Source organism: Ambystoma mexicanum, chromosome 7p (genome assembly GCF_040938575.1).
Source record: "Ambystoma mexicanum isolate Mex_15411 chromosome 7p, UKY_AmexF1_1, whole genome shotgun sequence".
In the NCBI taxonomy this organism is placed as follows: Eukaryota; Metazoa; Chordata; class Amphibia; order Caudata; family Ambystomatidae; genus Ambystoma; species Ambystoma mexicanum.
In genome coordinates, this window is record NC_090939.1 from 874,443,009 (window position 1) to 874,458,791 (window position 15,783).

Below are 15,783 nucleotides of genomic sequence, written 5' to 3' on the forward strand. Positions count from 1 at the left end.
TCTTAGCTGCACCTGATTTACCCCCCTCCCCCTCGCCCCTCCAGCCCCCACCTATACCATCCTCATCATGGAGGCTGCAATCTTGCCAATAGAAGTAGCTGCACCAAGCACAGGTATCTGATTCATCTCTGCTAGGTCCAGCATAGTTGTCCCAGGTTCTTGTGCCATTTTCTTTGCTGGGGGTTGCCGCCTGCATCTCATGGAATTGGTCACATAGGATATAAATGGGCACATAAAGCATTATGTACCACCTAAGCAGCACCCTGAATTGTGCTGCAGCTTTCTTCTTGGGTTGATCCCGTTGCTTAACATCGAAGTTAAACTCTGTTCAATACCTGTGAACTGGATGCTAAGGTTCTTTTTAAGTGCCTGATAATCTTTGGCAAAGTCAGAAAACCTTAATACTAAAGTAACACATGACCCTTTTTACCAAAGCCGAATATATAGCATACATTTTTAGAACTACTGTGTGAACATACCCTTATTGTGTGCTTTTATATTCTACCATGTGCCACCTTTTCCACCATTGTCCCATCCTGAGAGCATATAACCTTCAATCCTCATCCATGATAACCCCCAATGCTCATCCATGATAACCCCTTGGAGAGTCAGCATTATATGGACCCCGTGTAACCAACGTGTGGATAGAACTTCCTGAAACCTAAATGTTGCTGTCTTGGGATTCCCTCCAAGACCAATAATTTAAGCAAGCACATCTTTTTGTGGTCTCTAGAGTACAGGGTGATATGTGAATGGAGAAAATGAAGGGACATGATTCAGTCGGAGTTGGGGAGAATTCTCAGAAATGTGCCAATTCCTCTCTACCTTAGAGACCCCCAGCAACCTTGCTGGATTTTGAGGACTTGCATTTTTAACCTGGAGAGTGAGAGACCCTTTTCCCCACTCATGTATTTTAATGTGATTTTGAACTCTGTTCCTTTTGGTTATGGAGTCTGACAAACTCCGTAGGCATCATCTTTTACATTGTCACACAGCACCTTCAGTGCAGTAACACAGGGAAGTCTTCTTAGATTTCCCATGGTTTAAATACCTTCCCTTGGATAAACTATTGTTTCCAAGGGCAGTAAAGTAAAATTGACATTACTTACATTTGTAACTTACTCTTACCTCGCGTCCCTTTCCTCCATACTGTATCGGTGTCCCTCGCGAGGGACGGGAGACGGAACCTTTTTCACCATAAAAAATCTTTTTCCCCTTTAAATTTAGAGGCACGCAGGGGCGCAGCCCCGGGAGCATGCGCTTTCCTGACTCTGCCCACCGGCGCCACTCTCAGTCCCCTTTTCTGCATCGACAGGAACAGGCCGAATTCACCAGTGCTCCTGGGTTTGGCTTCGGCCATGTAATTCCACACACTCTTCCCCGGATATTATCTGTCTTTTTCTTTTCACTGGGTACTTGGTCCTCCGCTGCCACGCTCCTCCCCAGCGCATACCGACTCCAGCAGATGTCCAGCCTGCGAGGGGCTCTTCCCTACATCTGAACCCCATGCCCTTTGCCTATGCGAAACACTTGTGTATAGGTACGTTACAAATGCCATATCATCATATCATATGCTGCCTTGGCCCTGACCACGGCTGGGAAGGTTGTTCCGCGTGCGACTCAGTGTCTCCACAGGCACTGAAGAACAGGTTAGCTAGGCAGAGGGAGCTCTTCCAGAAGTCCCCTCCGGAGGACCTAAAGGACTTTGTCAAACATCGCTTGAGGCTGAAGGAAAGGCCTCTATTCACCATCGCACCCTGTAATGGCGACTCCTTCCCAATGAAGCACCTGACCGGGAGGAACCGGTTGGGTTCTAGTACCAGCACACATACTCCGGCTAGTCCAGCGGTCGGCCTCACGGCTGAGGGGTCTCTGGATTCTTCTGGTGTCAGTACTGAGGGACCGCAAAGTTTTTACCGGGGTTACTCACGCTGGGCAATGCCCTAGTTGCAGCATCACGTCGAAGGGGGCGCCTTCACGCAGCACTACCGGCAGCTCTTCCCAGGGCAATATGCCTTCCAGGTCACAGCTTGAGGTGCAGGATAGGCCTTTAGTTCCAACACCAATCGTCTTGGACGGGGCTGGTTCCAGCGAGCCAGGCACGTTTTGCACGCAGCTCGACAAAAATATTGCCACGCCAGACAAGGTGGCCGCTCTTTCGATGCCCCCTCTTGCAGAACGGGTGGAGGATTCGCAAGGTGGGAATGCTGTCAACCAGGTGCGTGGCCTACAGTAAATCCATCGGCAGTGCAAGGCAGGTTTCCCCTGCACCCCTGGCAGTGTGCCCCAGCTGCCCTTGGCCATTCCGTCCGTATCACCTGCCACCTCTACAGCCCCCGAAGACAGGTTCTTCGTAAGGTTCCTAGGGCTGATGCAAACTCCCCAGATGGGGGCCATCCTCCGGGATGCCATCAGGGACATGCTCCCTCAGATCACCACACCGGCACTCAGTCATTCCTCCGATTGGCTCGGTGCTACAGGCCCAAGCGCAGACGCCGCTGCCCCAGCCAGCTCCTCCGATTCCGGCTTCCCTGCCTCCCACAGTTAAGGCGGTTCCACAGCAGCCACCGACTCCGGTCTCCACTCTGCAGCCCACGGCGACCTTAGCACTCCTCCACCAGGTCCGGACCCCCTGTCCCCCCACCCCGAGCCTGATGGACACGAACGAGGAGGACCCTGACATGCAGTCTTCAGCCAGGGCCTGCCACGAACACCTTGCAGGTTTGGCAGAGTATTTGGGCCTTACTCAGCCTGAGGTAGAGCAGCCCGAGGGGGAGGTCTTAGCAGAAATCCTCACCCTAAGACCCCCCCCACCAAGACAGGGATCCTGATGCAGAAAGACGTAGTTGCCCTGGCCAAAGCCACACTCTGTGCCTCGACACAACATAAGGACGGTCTGGCTCCAGGCTACTAAGTTTAAGGCCGATGTCAAGGAATGCATATTGGACCTTCCCTTCGAGGGCTGTGACCTCCTCCGCTACCATGGAGGAGGAATTGTATTAAAAAGAACAGCTCGCAAACTGCAAAGTCTTTATTGATTCTTACGAAGGCCGTGCCCAAGGCTTACACCCAGTCGCAGCAATGCTCTGACGAGGGACAGGTGTTTGGCGGGTTCCGAGGCTTCCAAGAACGGAAGTCCAGACAACCTGACCCTTCTCCAAGTCAGCAGTGGTGGAAACAACAAAAGGGGCAGGCGGGGGCAAGGCTTTTTTTCCAATCCCCTTACTCTGCAACAGCCTCATAGGGAAAAAAAGCATGACGCGCCCCTTCGGGTCCACGTGTCTCCGGTGGGTGGCAGGCTTGCCTTTCACGTGCAACTTTTGGTGCCAGAATTTTTCTGACTCTTGGATCGTCTCCGTAGTCCACGGGGTACCGCTTATTGGTACGATACAATGGGTTATTTATAATGCGCTTAAATACCCAGAGCTTTCTAAGCGCGGACTTGGGGATCGAACCTGTTGTGCTCAGTGTCGTCTTGCTTCCAAGACGGGCATGTTGCCCCTGAGCTATCCTCCCGAGTACCTTCCTCTCCTTCTCTCACACAGATTGGGACAGCAACTCTGCTGGCGGAGATCCGGTTGCTTGTCGAGAGCCAGGCTGTGGAAGAAGTCCCAACCTCCCAGCGAGGCTTGGGCTTTTATTGCAGGATTTTCGCCATACAGAAGAATCACCAGGCTGGCCTTAGAGTTGTGTTGAACCTTTCCACCCTCCCTCTGCAAAAATTCAAGATGGTTACGCCAGCTCATATTGCGGAAACACTGGACAGGGGAGACTGGATGTGCTCCCTGGATCTGAAGGACACTTATTTACAAGTATCGATTTGGCAGCCGCATCATTCCTTTCTGTGTTTCAGGATCATGGGCTTCCATTTCCAATACAAGGTGCTACCCTTCGGCCTCAACTTGGCTCCCAGGGTATTTACCAGGTTGACTTATGCAGTGGCAGCCCTCCTAAGGGCCACCACATCTACCCATACCTGGATGACTGGCTCGTCCGTGCCACCTCTCCGGAAGCGGTTCACCATACTGCCTCCGCACTGATGAACACACCCCACGACCTGGGGTTCACTATCCATCTCAAGAGGTCTTAGCTGCAGCCCAAGAAGAGCCTGACTACCTTGGGCCTTATCTGGGACACTAGCTCCGTCAGGGTCTTTCGGAGGACAAGATCGCGGCCAACATGAAAGCTACAGCTCACTTCCTCTTCAGGCCTGTGACCTTGGCCTGGTGGCACCAACACCTACTGGGGCTTATGGCAGTGGTTCCAATGCCTCGCCCCGAAGAGTCGGAGCACTGGAACATTACGGCATATGCCTTCCCGCCCACACCCCTTGTCCACAGGGTGATCTGCAGGATACAGTAGTCCAGGCACATCAGCATCATTTTGATAGCTTGCTGGTGGCCTGCAGACCGTGGTTCTCAGAGCTTCTCAGCCTCTCGAACAGACCACGCATTCACCATGCGCTGGACCCTGATCCTCTCCTGGCCCAGCAAGGGGACAGGGTACTCCACCTGCTTCTCACAAAATAGCCCTTGCAGTGTGGTTCCTGAGCAGGCTATTTTAAGATGGTGTGTGCTGGGTCTAGAAAGTTACAAATGTAAGTAAAGTCAATTTCACTTTACTGCTCTGGGAAACAGTAGTTTATCCCAGAGAAGGTATTGAAACCTTTGGGAAATCTGAAAGACTTCCCTCTGCCACTGCAATGAAGGTGCTGTGTGACACAATGTATAAGATGATGCCTATGGAGTTTCAGACTCCACAACCAAAAGAAAGTGTTCAAAGTCACATTAAAATACACGAGAGAGTGGGGAAAAGGGTCTTACTCTCGTCAGGTTAAAAAAAAAAAGTCCTCAAAATACAGCAAAGTTGCTGGGGCTCTCTAAGGTGGAGGGAAGTGGCACATTTCTGAGAATTCTCCTTAACCGGGGCCTTGGCGCACAAACTGTTTGAGCCTATGGCGTCCGCGGACCTCAGACTGGTCACCATTAAGACCGCTCTGCTCGTGGGCCTCACCTCAGCTCGCGGAGTCAACGAGATCCAGGCCCTAGTGGCACCAGAACACTACACCACTTTTCACAGGGACAAGGTAGTCCTGCGGCCGCACCTTGCTTTCCTACCCAAGGTGGCCACCTTCTTCCATCTCAACGAGGAAATGGTCTTACCCACTTTATTCGCCTACCCTAGGATGAGCCTCAGCGGGTCTTGCACCTTCTGGATGTCAGACGCGTGCTGAAATACTACCTGGTCAGAACCGAGGACTTCCGCAAGTCGGATGTCTCGTTTGTCACTTTCGGTGGATCAAGGCCCGGTTATTGGGCCTCCATAAGTCCTCCATAGCAAGGTGGATGGTCACGGCCATCAAGGGGGCCTATGAGGGACTGCACAAACCAGTGCCAGCTAACGTACATTCCCGTGCGGTCAGAGCCAAGGCCATGGCCATAGTGTTCCAACAGCAGGTGCCGTGGCAGGTCATCAGCAGGGCTGCTATCTGGGCCACCCCTGCGTCGTTCGGTAAACACTACTGTTTGGACGCCACCTCTAGGTCGGTCGCGGCATTCGGGTAGGCGATTTAAGAAACCTGTTTTCTTAAGGAGGGTCTCCTCTCCACCCTGGGGCTACATTCAGTTGTAATCGCCCAAACAGTATGGAGGAAAGGGGACGGGACGTAAGAGTGATTAAGTTACTCACCGTAGTGATTAACATACTCTTCTTCCATAGTCCCATTTTCCTCCATACGTCCCACCATCCTCCCACATAATACTGGTGTCATTGGGCAATGCTGATCATTGTCGATATGTCATTGGGGACCGAGGAGTGGGCAGTCAGGCGAGCGCATGCTCCTGGGGCTGCGCCCCTCTAAATTTAAGGGGGGGAAGATTTTTTTTCTGGTGAAAGTCTGTCTCCATCCCTCGCGAGGGACACCCATACAGTATGGAGGAAAGGGGACAAAGAGTACGTTAGTCACTACAGTGAGTAACTATTAATTTCTAGACCCAGCATTCACTATCTTACAATAGGTTGCTGGAGGGGTTACTTAGTATCCCCTTTGTCTAGCTTCTTATGTAACAATTTTGTTACCCTTTCCTCGAAGAATGGCTGGTGGCAGTGGTTTACTTTTAACTACTGTGGTGTGCTTTTAACGCGGGCTGCATTCGCAGCTGCAGTAAAGCACCCAAGGGTGAAATTTGTCAAAATGGCCATGGTCGTCTTTTTTTTGCCATTTCTTTGTGGAAAGGTCCTTCTTGAGATTTACTCTGCGTGCCAAACCAGGTTTGGTCCCTTGGTTAATTTTACCTTTCGTGTGATTCACGAGTGAAGCCCGCCTCTGGCTCCAGGGTGTCTAGCGGGGGCAGGAAGTGAGGGAGGTGCCGACAACTCCATGTACTTAATTTCCTAGGAGACAAGAATGCACTCTTCAGTGGTTGGTGGGCTGTCTGTCAGGTAAGGACAGCCACCCTGCTGGGTGACTGACAGGTTGGCTGGAATGAATGGGAGAAACCTGCATAAAAGGTGAGGCTTTTTGGTTTGGAAGGAGAGTCGACCACTGGACGAAGGAATCCGAAGAAGAACTTGAAGAGGGACACCTACTGCAACTCCTGGACCATTGGTTTGCCTGGTGAAGCACTGCAGCTGTGCTGAAACTCCAATTTCGTTTCGACTAGAGAAGCCTTGCAAGGACGACTTCTCACCTTGAGTTCATGGGACCAATCCACTCCAAAGTAAGCCACCTGGGCATCCTCTCGGAGCTGGTTGAAATTCCACTGCAGTTGCTGCTGGAAGCGAATAGCCAGGGAGAGGCACACCAGATTGTGTGTGTTGCTTTTAAGCTGGCCAAGAGCACCAGGACGATCCTCTGGACTCCCAGGAATTGGGACTGGTCGAGCCTGAGCCACCTCAGAGTGCTGGACCCCAGATGCAAGGAAAGCCCATCTCAATGGCCAGGAACTGCAGTGTTGCTATTTGTGGTAGATGCGAGGAGCTGAAACCGAAGTGCCACTTGTTTGAAGATTGCTTGTTGCGGTCGGTGACTGTCCCATTGCAGTGCAGGAGTCCCCAGAAGTCCTCACTGTTGTCCCCCTGACTGAGGCCCAGGAACACCAGGATTTGCAGAGCTGCACAGGAACAGAAGTAATCTGCGGCACTTTAGTTCAACCTAAAGGTACTGTACAGTCTAAGAGAATTTACCTGTTGTCGTGTAACGCACTTGTCCTCGTTGGAGACTTGTCTTGATTGCATCTGTGAAGTTGCTAACGGCTTCTTTACCTCAGAAGCCTAATCAGCTTGTACCCCTACTTTGATTTCTTCTTATTCTACAAAGACCTCTACTTAGCTGCAAGAAGTGCTTCAGTTCACCTTGACTTTTGCTAACTTAACATTGGCTGGCCTGGCTCCCTGAATGACTCTTCCATCCCCTGCTTATTTGTTGCGTCTTCCTTCCAGAAAGGGGTTAACTAACTTTGCATTGTGGGTTACCAAAAGTACTTGCCTGCTTCAGAATATTTGTGTGATCTCTTGTTTGGTTTAAATAAACTTTATCTTTGACCTACTCCAAAGTCTGATTCTAGATGCAACAGTGATATATTAATGTCCCCAGCACCCTAACTATTGAAGTCACCTGAGGGTGTATGTAGTGTCTGTGCCATCCAAAAAGGGTATTTGCTGATTGTGAAAACTAAGTTTATTTCTGTGTTGCTTTATATTGCTCCCTGCTGAAGAAGGCTTACTCTGTTTAATAATTTAATCAAGAATCCTTGTGTGTACGTTTATTTGAATGCTTGTCACTGTGAATCTGTAACTACCCTACAGCTCACATTGACCCCTCTTGAGATAAGCCTGGCTGCTCAACACGCTACCAACCTGTGGTGTACATACTTATACCAAAGGTTGGGTGCCTATTGCAAAGGGTCAGGGTTGTTGTAGTGCACCCAAAGGGTACTGCATACAATCTTAAGTCAGTCTTGCTGTGATCTACCTTACATATTGCTTATAGTGAAGCAGATACTGGAAGCATTGGTGCTGTTAATATTGATCTGCTAAAAATATTTCATAATAAATTTCATAAAGGGGGTTAAATGTTTGAAATAACATTTGATTATGTGCCAAACACAATTCATGCATTATTTTCGCCTGGCTTATAAATACTAGATGTGTTGTAATATATATATTTTTTTTCCCTTAAGGCGAATTAATATCTCTCTGGCAGATCTTCAGAACAAACGTTCCAGCAGAAGTGCATCTGAACAGGTGTGTTATACTATTATGTTTTTTTCTTGTAATGGAAGCAAATTTGTAGCGCAATGTTGGGGAGTCTTGCCAGATCTGTTGGTGTGCTCCAGCTTGCTTTTTTACTCCCTGAAGACGCCATTTGTCTAGTGTATACATAATAACTTCCATGGACAGATGACTTTCTGTTGATGCAAGTTTATTTCTGCGGTGGACTGGTAGATTTATACAATAGATTCCTTTTAAGTTAACTCAACGTTAGTCATGTTTGGGCTCCTTAGTCCAATCCATCTAAAAGTAAGCAGTGTTTTGGTATTTTATGTGAGCACATCTGAAAATGTACCCCGTCCCCCTGCTACCTTCTATTTCCGGTATTTACAGACATGCTCTGTTAGGCAAAGTTTGTATGCATTACCCTCTGGGAGCACTACACACAACTGACTAGAGGTGTAAGCAAACCAACCTTTGTTAGAAGTCTGTACTACACAGTTTTGGTAGTGGGGCTGAGCAGCAAGGCTCATCTCAAGAGGGGGATGTGAGCAGTAATGTTACATGGAGGGCTACAATTACAGGTGTTCAAATACACTTGCACTCAGTTTCTTTGATAAATGCTAATTAATTTGTCAGTTATAAAATATTCATTAGGAGGAACTTATATAATACACAAATATACTTCTATACTATTTCAGAATACTTTTCAAGAGGAGTAAAAGTCAAAGATGTTTAGAACATGAAAGCTTACAATTATTCTTAGACAGTGCAAATACTTCACCAGAAGATTCAATTCAATAGACTAGGCCAAAGTCAATGGGCTAAAGTCTTGGTTGGGATAAAGCAGTTCTGGTAAGTAAACAGAAAAGTCTCTGCCAAAGTTCTCAGAAGTAGTTTGTAAAAGGAATCATATGTTGGGTCACAAGCTGCTTAGGCCTGCGAGTTGCAACATTTTCAAGCACTTTCACCGCGAGAGGTAAGTACTGTCTATTTCACAGTACCTTTCAAAGGAAGAAAAAGATGCAGGTGAAGACTTCTGTTCCTGGCAGTTCCTGCAGATCTCCCTGTTCGAGGGCCTCAGTCGTGGGGACAAGAGGGAAGACGTCGGGACTCCTGCACTGGGGCTGGTCAAAAAGCCGGCAACTGGCAAAACTTAAATTCCGGTAGCCGTAGTCAAGCACACAAGCTGGTGTCCCTCTCCCCGGTTATTTGGTTTTCTGCAGCACTCTGAGGAAAATACAACCAGCTCTGAGATTGGTATCCATGTGGCTTAGTGTTGAGTTGATTGGTCCCACCAACTCAAAGGAAGAAGTCGTCCTTGTAGGGGCTTTTCTGTCAAGATGAACTTGGTGATTCGGACCTGCAGCAGGGCTTCACCGGGCAAACCAACTGTCCAGGAGTTGCAGCAGCCGTTATCTTCAAGCTCGTCTTCGGTTTTAGTTCCAGTGGTCTACTCTGCCTGCCAAGCCAAGAGACTCGCTTTTTATTCAGTTCTCTCCCATTCATTCCAGCCTAGCTGTCATTCACCCAGAGGGGGTGGCTGTCCTTGTCGGACAGTCAGCCAGCCAATCACCACAGAGTGAATTTGGGTTTCCTAGGAGACTAAGCACAGGGTTTCGGGCATCTCCCTCACTTCCTTCCCACCTCAGACACTCAGGCGCCAGAGGCGGTCTTCACTCCCGAAACCCGCCAAAGGCGAATGAACAAAGGAACCAAACTTAGTTTTGCGCGCAGATTAAACTCTAGAAGGACCGTTCCACAAAGAAATGGTGAAAAAAGACTGGGACCTGTTTTATCGAGGGGGCTCAGACGCCATCTTGAAAAACATGGCTCCCGCAATTTAACGCTACTGGTGTTCGCGGTCGGGAGAAATCAGGGTATTTCGTTGTAAAACCACTGCCGCCAGCCATTCTGAGAGAAAAGGGTAGCATTTGACCCCTCCAGCACTCTATTGTAAGATAGGGTGTGCTAGGTCTAGGAATTTAAAAGACTAGTAAAGTCAATTTCACTTTACTTACTCTGGGAAACAGTAGTTTATCCCAGAGAAGGTATTTAAAACTTGGGAAAGCATGTAAAGTTTTCCCTGTGCCACTGCACTGAGGGTGCTGTGACACACAAATCAAAATATGATGCTTATAGAGTTGGTTAGACTCCATAATCAAAAAGAAACAAACACAGAAAACAATTAGAATTAAAAGTACAAAGTCACATAGTTCAGCAAAAGAGCTGGGGTCTCTAAGGTAGAGAGGAAGTGGCACATTTTGAGAATTCTCCCTACACTGTGAGGCTAGGAGATTTGGAGTTGGATCAGTAACAATATCAAGCCACTTCTACCTCCCTTTGAAAACAAGGACTAAGTGTTAAGCTTTGGTCTTCAGCATCCTCGTGCATATCCATTCTGGGAGTAGGGGTTACAGGCCTACTCACAGTAACTTTGTGGTCCAACCAACTTTGGATCTGTTTACTTTTCTTTCCTTCCGTACTGATACATCTTTCTTTACACATCTTTTAGTTTTTCTGTCAGATTGATTAGAGCTCCAGGCTTAATGTTTTTCATTGTTAGTGAATTAGTAGTTCACAGTATGGTAGCCAGATTTGTGGATGTATTCTTTGGACACAGCAACAACCAGTTGTCCATGTATTCCAACACTACTCCATCCCAAAAGTTGTAACACCAGTGTTGGGATTTTTCCTAAAGTCCACTTGTGGTAAGACACTATAACTATCTCTTGGCATACAGGTACCCAACTCTTAGTACAAGTCTGTACTACCCAAAGGATCTTAGTAGAATGGCAGAGCAGCCAGGCTTATCGTAGTAGGAAGATGTGAGCTGTAGGAAAGTACACTGAACCCTGTAAGTACAATAGTCATCTAGATTGTTCTTTTGCGCCACTAACCCGAAGGCCTCGGGGCGCTCCCAAAAGGAATCACATACAAGACAATGATATAGGCCTAGGAGAGAAAGAAGGCCATCCCATAGAGGCAAACCAATAATTAGCAAGACAAGTAGTCCTAGGTAGGCATGTTAAATGGGAAGGGCATGCCAGAGAAAAATCTCAACCATGTGCAGCATCACAAAAGGTTTTCAGATGCTCCTTGAAGAGAGCCGTAGAGTCACTACCTACAAGATGTTTTAGCAGAGCATTCCATGGGGTGGGACCCCAGAGATTGAAACTAGCGCCACCAATTTTATTCACAGTTGAACGTGGTTGTATAAGGCAGGTAGGATCATTGAAGTGTAGAGTATGTACTGTTGATTTCATTTCTTCTTCAGCCTGGTAATAGGGTGGTGCTTCATCATGCAGGCACTTGACCACACTAACTAAGCCCTTATACTGTAGTCTGTATCGAATGAGCATCCAGTGTAGACTTATTCTTGCTTTGCGTTTGAGTCCACACACCACACCATTCTGAATTACTTGCAGTTTCTTTGTGTTGGTCTGTTAATTTCCAATTAAAAGGGTATTGCAATAATCCAATTAGCATTTTATGATAGCAGCTGCTATCATGGCAAGATTTTCAGCAGACCAAAAAGGACGAATCTGCCAAAGTAGCTGTGTGGAAACAGCAGGATGATTTTAGGGTACTGACCTGACGATTAAAAGACAGTGGGGGGCGGGGGGAAGGGGGCAAAGAAAACACCTGAAGTCTTTAGTTTTAGAGACTGGAATGAATTTGTCATATATGAGCTCGAGCCATTGCAGTTTTTGTTGAGTATCAAGTAGTTCAAAAACTCTTGCACAGTAAATGTTGTTAGAGAAAATAAATTTGTTTTTATTTACAGCAGGAAGGTAGATACTTATTTCACTAACCAACACACATTAATTCGTATTACTTTTCAGCGGTCATTAGTTCAATAGTCGTTGCTCGCAATTACTTACAATTGTTAGTTTGACGCTAGTGACAGTTCTACTGTATTATCAGTAGTACGGCGCACTAATTCAGAAATTATTTTTAGTTAGCAAAATAACATCAGATAACGCAAGGAAAAATGTTGGTTATACACACAGCAGCAAATCTTAATGTTCTAGAGACAGTTTTCGGAGCTTTTAATGCTTTTAAAGTCCAATCCCTAACTATGAAAAGTCAATGTACGTGTGGAGCTAAAGTCTTACAAAGTAGCAGAAGAAGCCAAGTTCCTCAGTCACTAGGATTAAAGATGCTTGGCAATATAACGCAAGGTAGGGGGGACCCTGCAAAACAACTCCCTAATGGGACACAAGCTGGCAAGCCAGGGTAAGAGGTAGGGTGGACACCCGGATAACTCTTCATGCACTCCAGTTGCACTGGAGCGACTCTTTGGTTCAAGGTAAGTTCTACCATTAACCCCACAGTATTTTAGGTTGGAAGAAGTACACTTAGCTGGATTCTCAACTGTGCAGCAGCGACAGACCCGGTCTCCTGATTCCTCGGTCTAGTGATGAAAGGAAGGACTCTGAATGGGATGTCTCAGCCGCCGTGTGTCTCTCGCTCTCCTTTTGCTCTTTTCTACCTCCGCTTTGGTTGGTCTGCTTTTATCGCGCCTTTTTATCCGCTCCTACAAAGGGCGATATTCGCCTGGTCAACCTTCCATTCTGAAGTCCTGCACCCTGGTGAGGGGACTTAGATTAGTGTGATCGTGCCTCTGGATGTCCAACTGGAGCTCAGCAAAGACTTGGACGGATTCATTCTCACCAAGACGTTGCACTGTAAACGGCCCGATGTCGCCTGGTATTCGCTGTCAAGCTCTGGAGAGATACAGGACCTGGGCGAAATTATTCGATTTTGTAGTTCGTCTCAGTGTTAGGCAAGATTGTATGCAGTACCATGTGGGAGACTACATCAGCCTTGTCCTCTTAGCAATAGTTAACCCAACCTTTGGTGTTAGAATGTACTACACAAGTTGGTAGAGTGACTGAGCAGCCAGGCTTATCACAAGAGGGGTCAATGTGAGCTGTAGGGTTGTAACACAGATTCAAAGTGACGGGGTATTCAATCAACACTTACACTCAAGGTTTCTTGATTAAACAATTATTAAACAGTTGAATAAGCCTTCTTTAGAATGGGTCAAATATATGTAACACAAATATACTTCACAATACACACTGTTTCTTTAAATCAGTAGATACCCATTTGGAATGGCACACAGACTTGTCCTACAACCTGGGGTGACTTAAATAACTAGGACACTGTGGACATTGATATATCACTAGCACATTTAGAGCAATACTGAGGTTAGTGTCAAAAGGAAAAGATGAGGAAATAAAACAATGGTTAACAAATATTCCCAAGCAGCTAAGTACATTTGGAAAAGCCCAATGCAAAGTAAATTAACCCTTTCCCAGCTACACAAGTTATAGAATGTGTGATTATTGTTGAGGGATAGTTAAAGCACAAATTAGAAGTCTTTCAGGGAGCCAGGACAGCCAATGTGAATTGTGCAAAGGTCTAGGTGAGCTGAAGCGCTTCTGGCAGGTAAGTAAAAAGTCTTGCACAATGTTTTATAAGTCTTTGTAGAAAATGAAAACACTATTGGGCCACAAGCTGGGAGGCTTGTGAGGGGCAACGCTGCAAGCTACTCTGCACAAGAGCAACCAAGACAAGTCTCAACTGAGAGCTAGCAAGGCTACACAACAAGAGGTAAGTAACCCTTAGTTTTACAGTACCTTGGGTCTGAAGAAATTGGTTCCAGCTGGCTTCTGTTCCATTACTTGAGACCACCATCAGTTTTCTTTTCTGTAAATAATAGTTTCATCCTTTCCGTAATCTTCACCGCTGCCCTTGACTGCCATAGATAAAGATGCCAATTAACCATTGGCACTAACAATCCTCCCCCCACCCCCTTCCTCCCCTCGGCATACACCTCTCAAACCCCAAACACAACCACAAACCTTCAGCACAACAAACCGCACAAACTTCACTACTTTGCAACAACAAAACAAAAACTCACTCGCATAACAGTACACGACTACTACCGGCCGAATACACCCCAGGTCCAGCCAACGGACCCACTGGGCTGAGGCCACCAACAGCACATCACTGCTCTCCTGCACTTTTCCAGCTTATTCCCACTAACCCCCCCCCCCTCCCCTCTTCCCCCCCCTCTTTCAGAGTGCCAGGGGACCACTCTGGTGGTGATGGTGCACGGTACAAATTTCCTTTAACATTAACTTGCATTTGTAGTATGGCAGATCCTGTTGTTCCTGGCCTCGGTCATGGGGACAAGAGGGAGGAAGCTCTGCAGCAGCAATGGGTAAACTTCAGATCATCAGAACTTTGCGGTTTCAGCTTCTCGCAAATAGCACCACCGCGGTTCTCGGATGCCTTATGGACTTTCCTCGCATCTTGGGTCCAGCACACTTTTGTGGCTCAGGCTTGGTCAGTCCTGCTTAATGGGAGTCTGGAGGATCTTCCTGGCACTCGGGTCCAATTTAAAAACTATGCACTCAATCCTGGTGTTCCTCTCCGTGGCAATTGGTTCCTGCAGCAGCAGTGGAAGTACAGCCAGCTCCGAGAGGGTGTCAAGACAAGTTCGCATTGGGGTTGATTGGTCCCACCAGCCCAAGGGGAGAAGTCGTCCTTCGCAGGGCTTCTCTAGTTGAGGCGAATTCAGAGCTTCAGCCCTGCAGTAGGGCTTCACTGGGCAAACAGACGGTCCTGGAGGTACAGCAGGCGTCTCTTACAAGTTCTTCTTCGGATTCCTTTGTCAAGTGGTTGACTCTGCCTTCCAAGCAAAAGAACTCTCATTTTATGCAGGTTTCTCCCATTCATTCGCAGCCTAGCTGTCACTCACACAGCAGGGTGGCTGTCCTCCAAGGACAGCCAGCTGGCCAATCACCTTTGGGTGCCTTCCTGTAACCAAGGGGATTAATCACCAGGAGTTTCAGGCACAGAAGTCCAGCAAAAGAGCCTGGGGTCTCTAAGGTGGAAGGGAATTAGCACAGAAATGAAAATTCTCCATAACGGTAAGATGCATTGTACAATGATAAGTTAACATTCTCCAGCATGGGGTCTGGCATGGATTCACATGCTCATGAATATTCCCCGTCGTCAGGCTGGGAATCCTCGGTAAAGAAAAAACCAGTATCAGTTTCGTTTCTGATCTGTCTTTCGTAGTAATAACTGCCCTCTACCTAAGCACCGCCTCTGGCAGCCATCTTCAGATTTTTACCGCACGTTCATGTGTTGGGATCCTCGTGCTATTGCTCTCGAGCGTTAGTGCTATTTTTTTCACGTTTTTTCTCAAAAACTTTGTTTTTTTCGGTCAAAAGAGCCTCAAGCTCCACCGACTCTCCATCCGATCAACGGGGACCCGTGTCGGATTCGTCTGCGCCCCTCAAGGGTGAAGATTTCGTCGAGCTACGCTTTTGGAGGACTCCAGAAGCTTCTCAGGCCCGGACATGGCCCAGGAGAAGGGAAGCTCGACGCCCGGAAAGCTGTTCAGGGTCTGCCCTGGATGCCAGCTGCAGTACGTCTTTAAGGAGGACGAACACTCCTTTTGTCTCTACTGCTTACATGAGGACAAGACGCACGTGGAGAAGGACTGTGCGTTTTGCGGCAATATGTCGGAGCGGACCATGAAGGACCGCC

General features: G+C 47.7%; 1 protein-coding gene across 7 annotated transcripts in view; it reads left to right on the forward strand.

The window, feature by feature from the left end:
* Nucleotides 1-15,783, forward strand: part of BCLAF3 (BCLAF1 and THRAP3 family member 3) — an 856,420-nt gene that overhangs the window by 330,677 nt on the left and 509,960 nt on the right. For all 7 annotated transcript variants that reach the window (XM_069637104.1, XM_069637097.1, XM_069637096.1 and 4 more), the window contains one exon: nt 8,181-8,244. In XM_069637104.1, the coding sequence (XP_069493205.1) occupies nt 8,181-8,244 (64 nt within the window). The remainder of the gene's footprint in view (nt 1-8,180; nt 8,245-15,783) is intronic.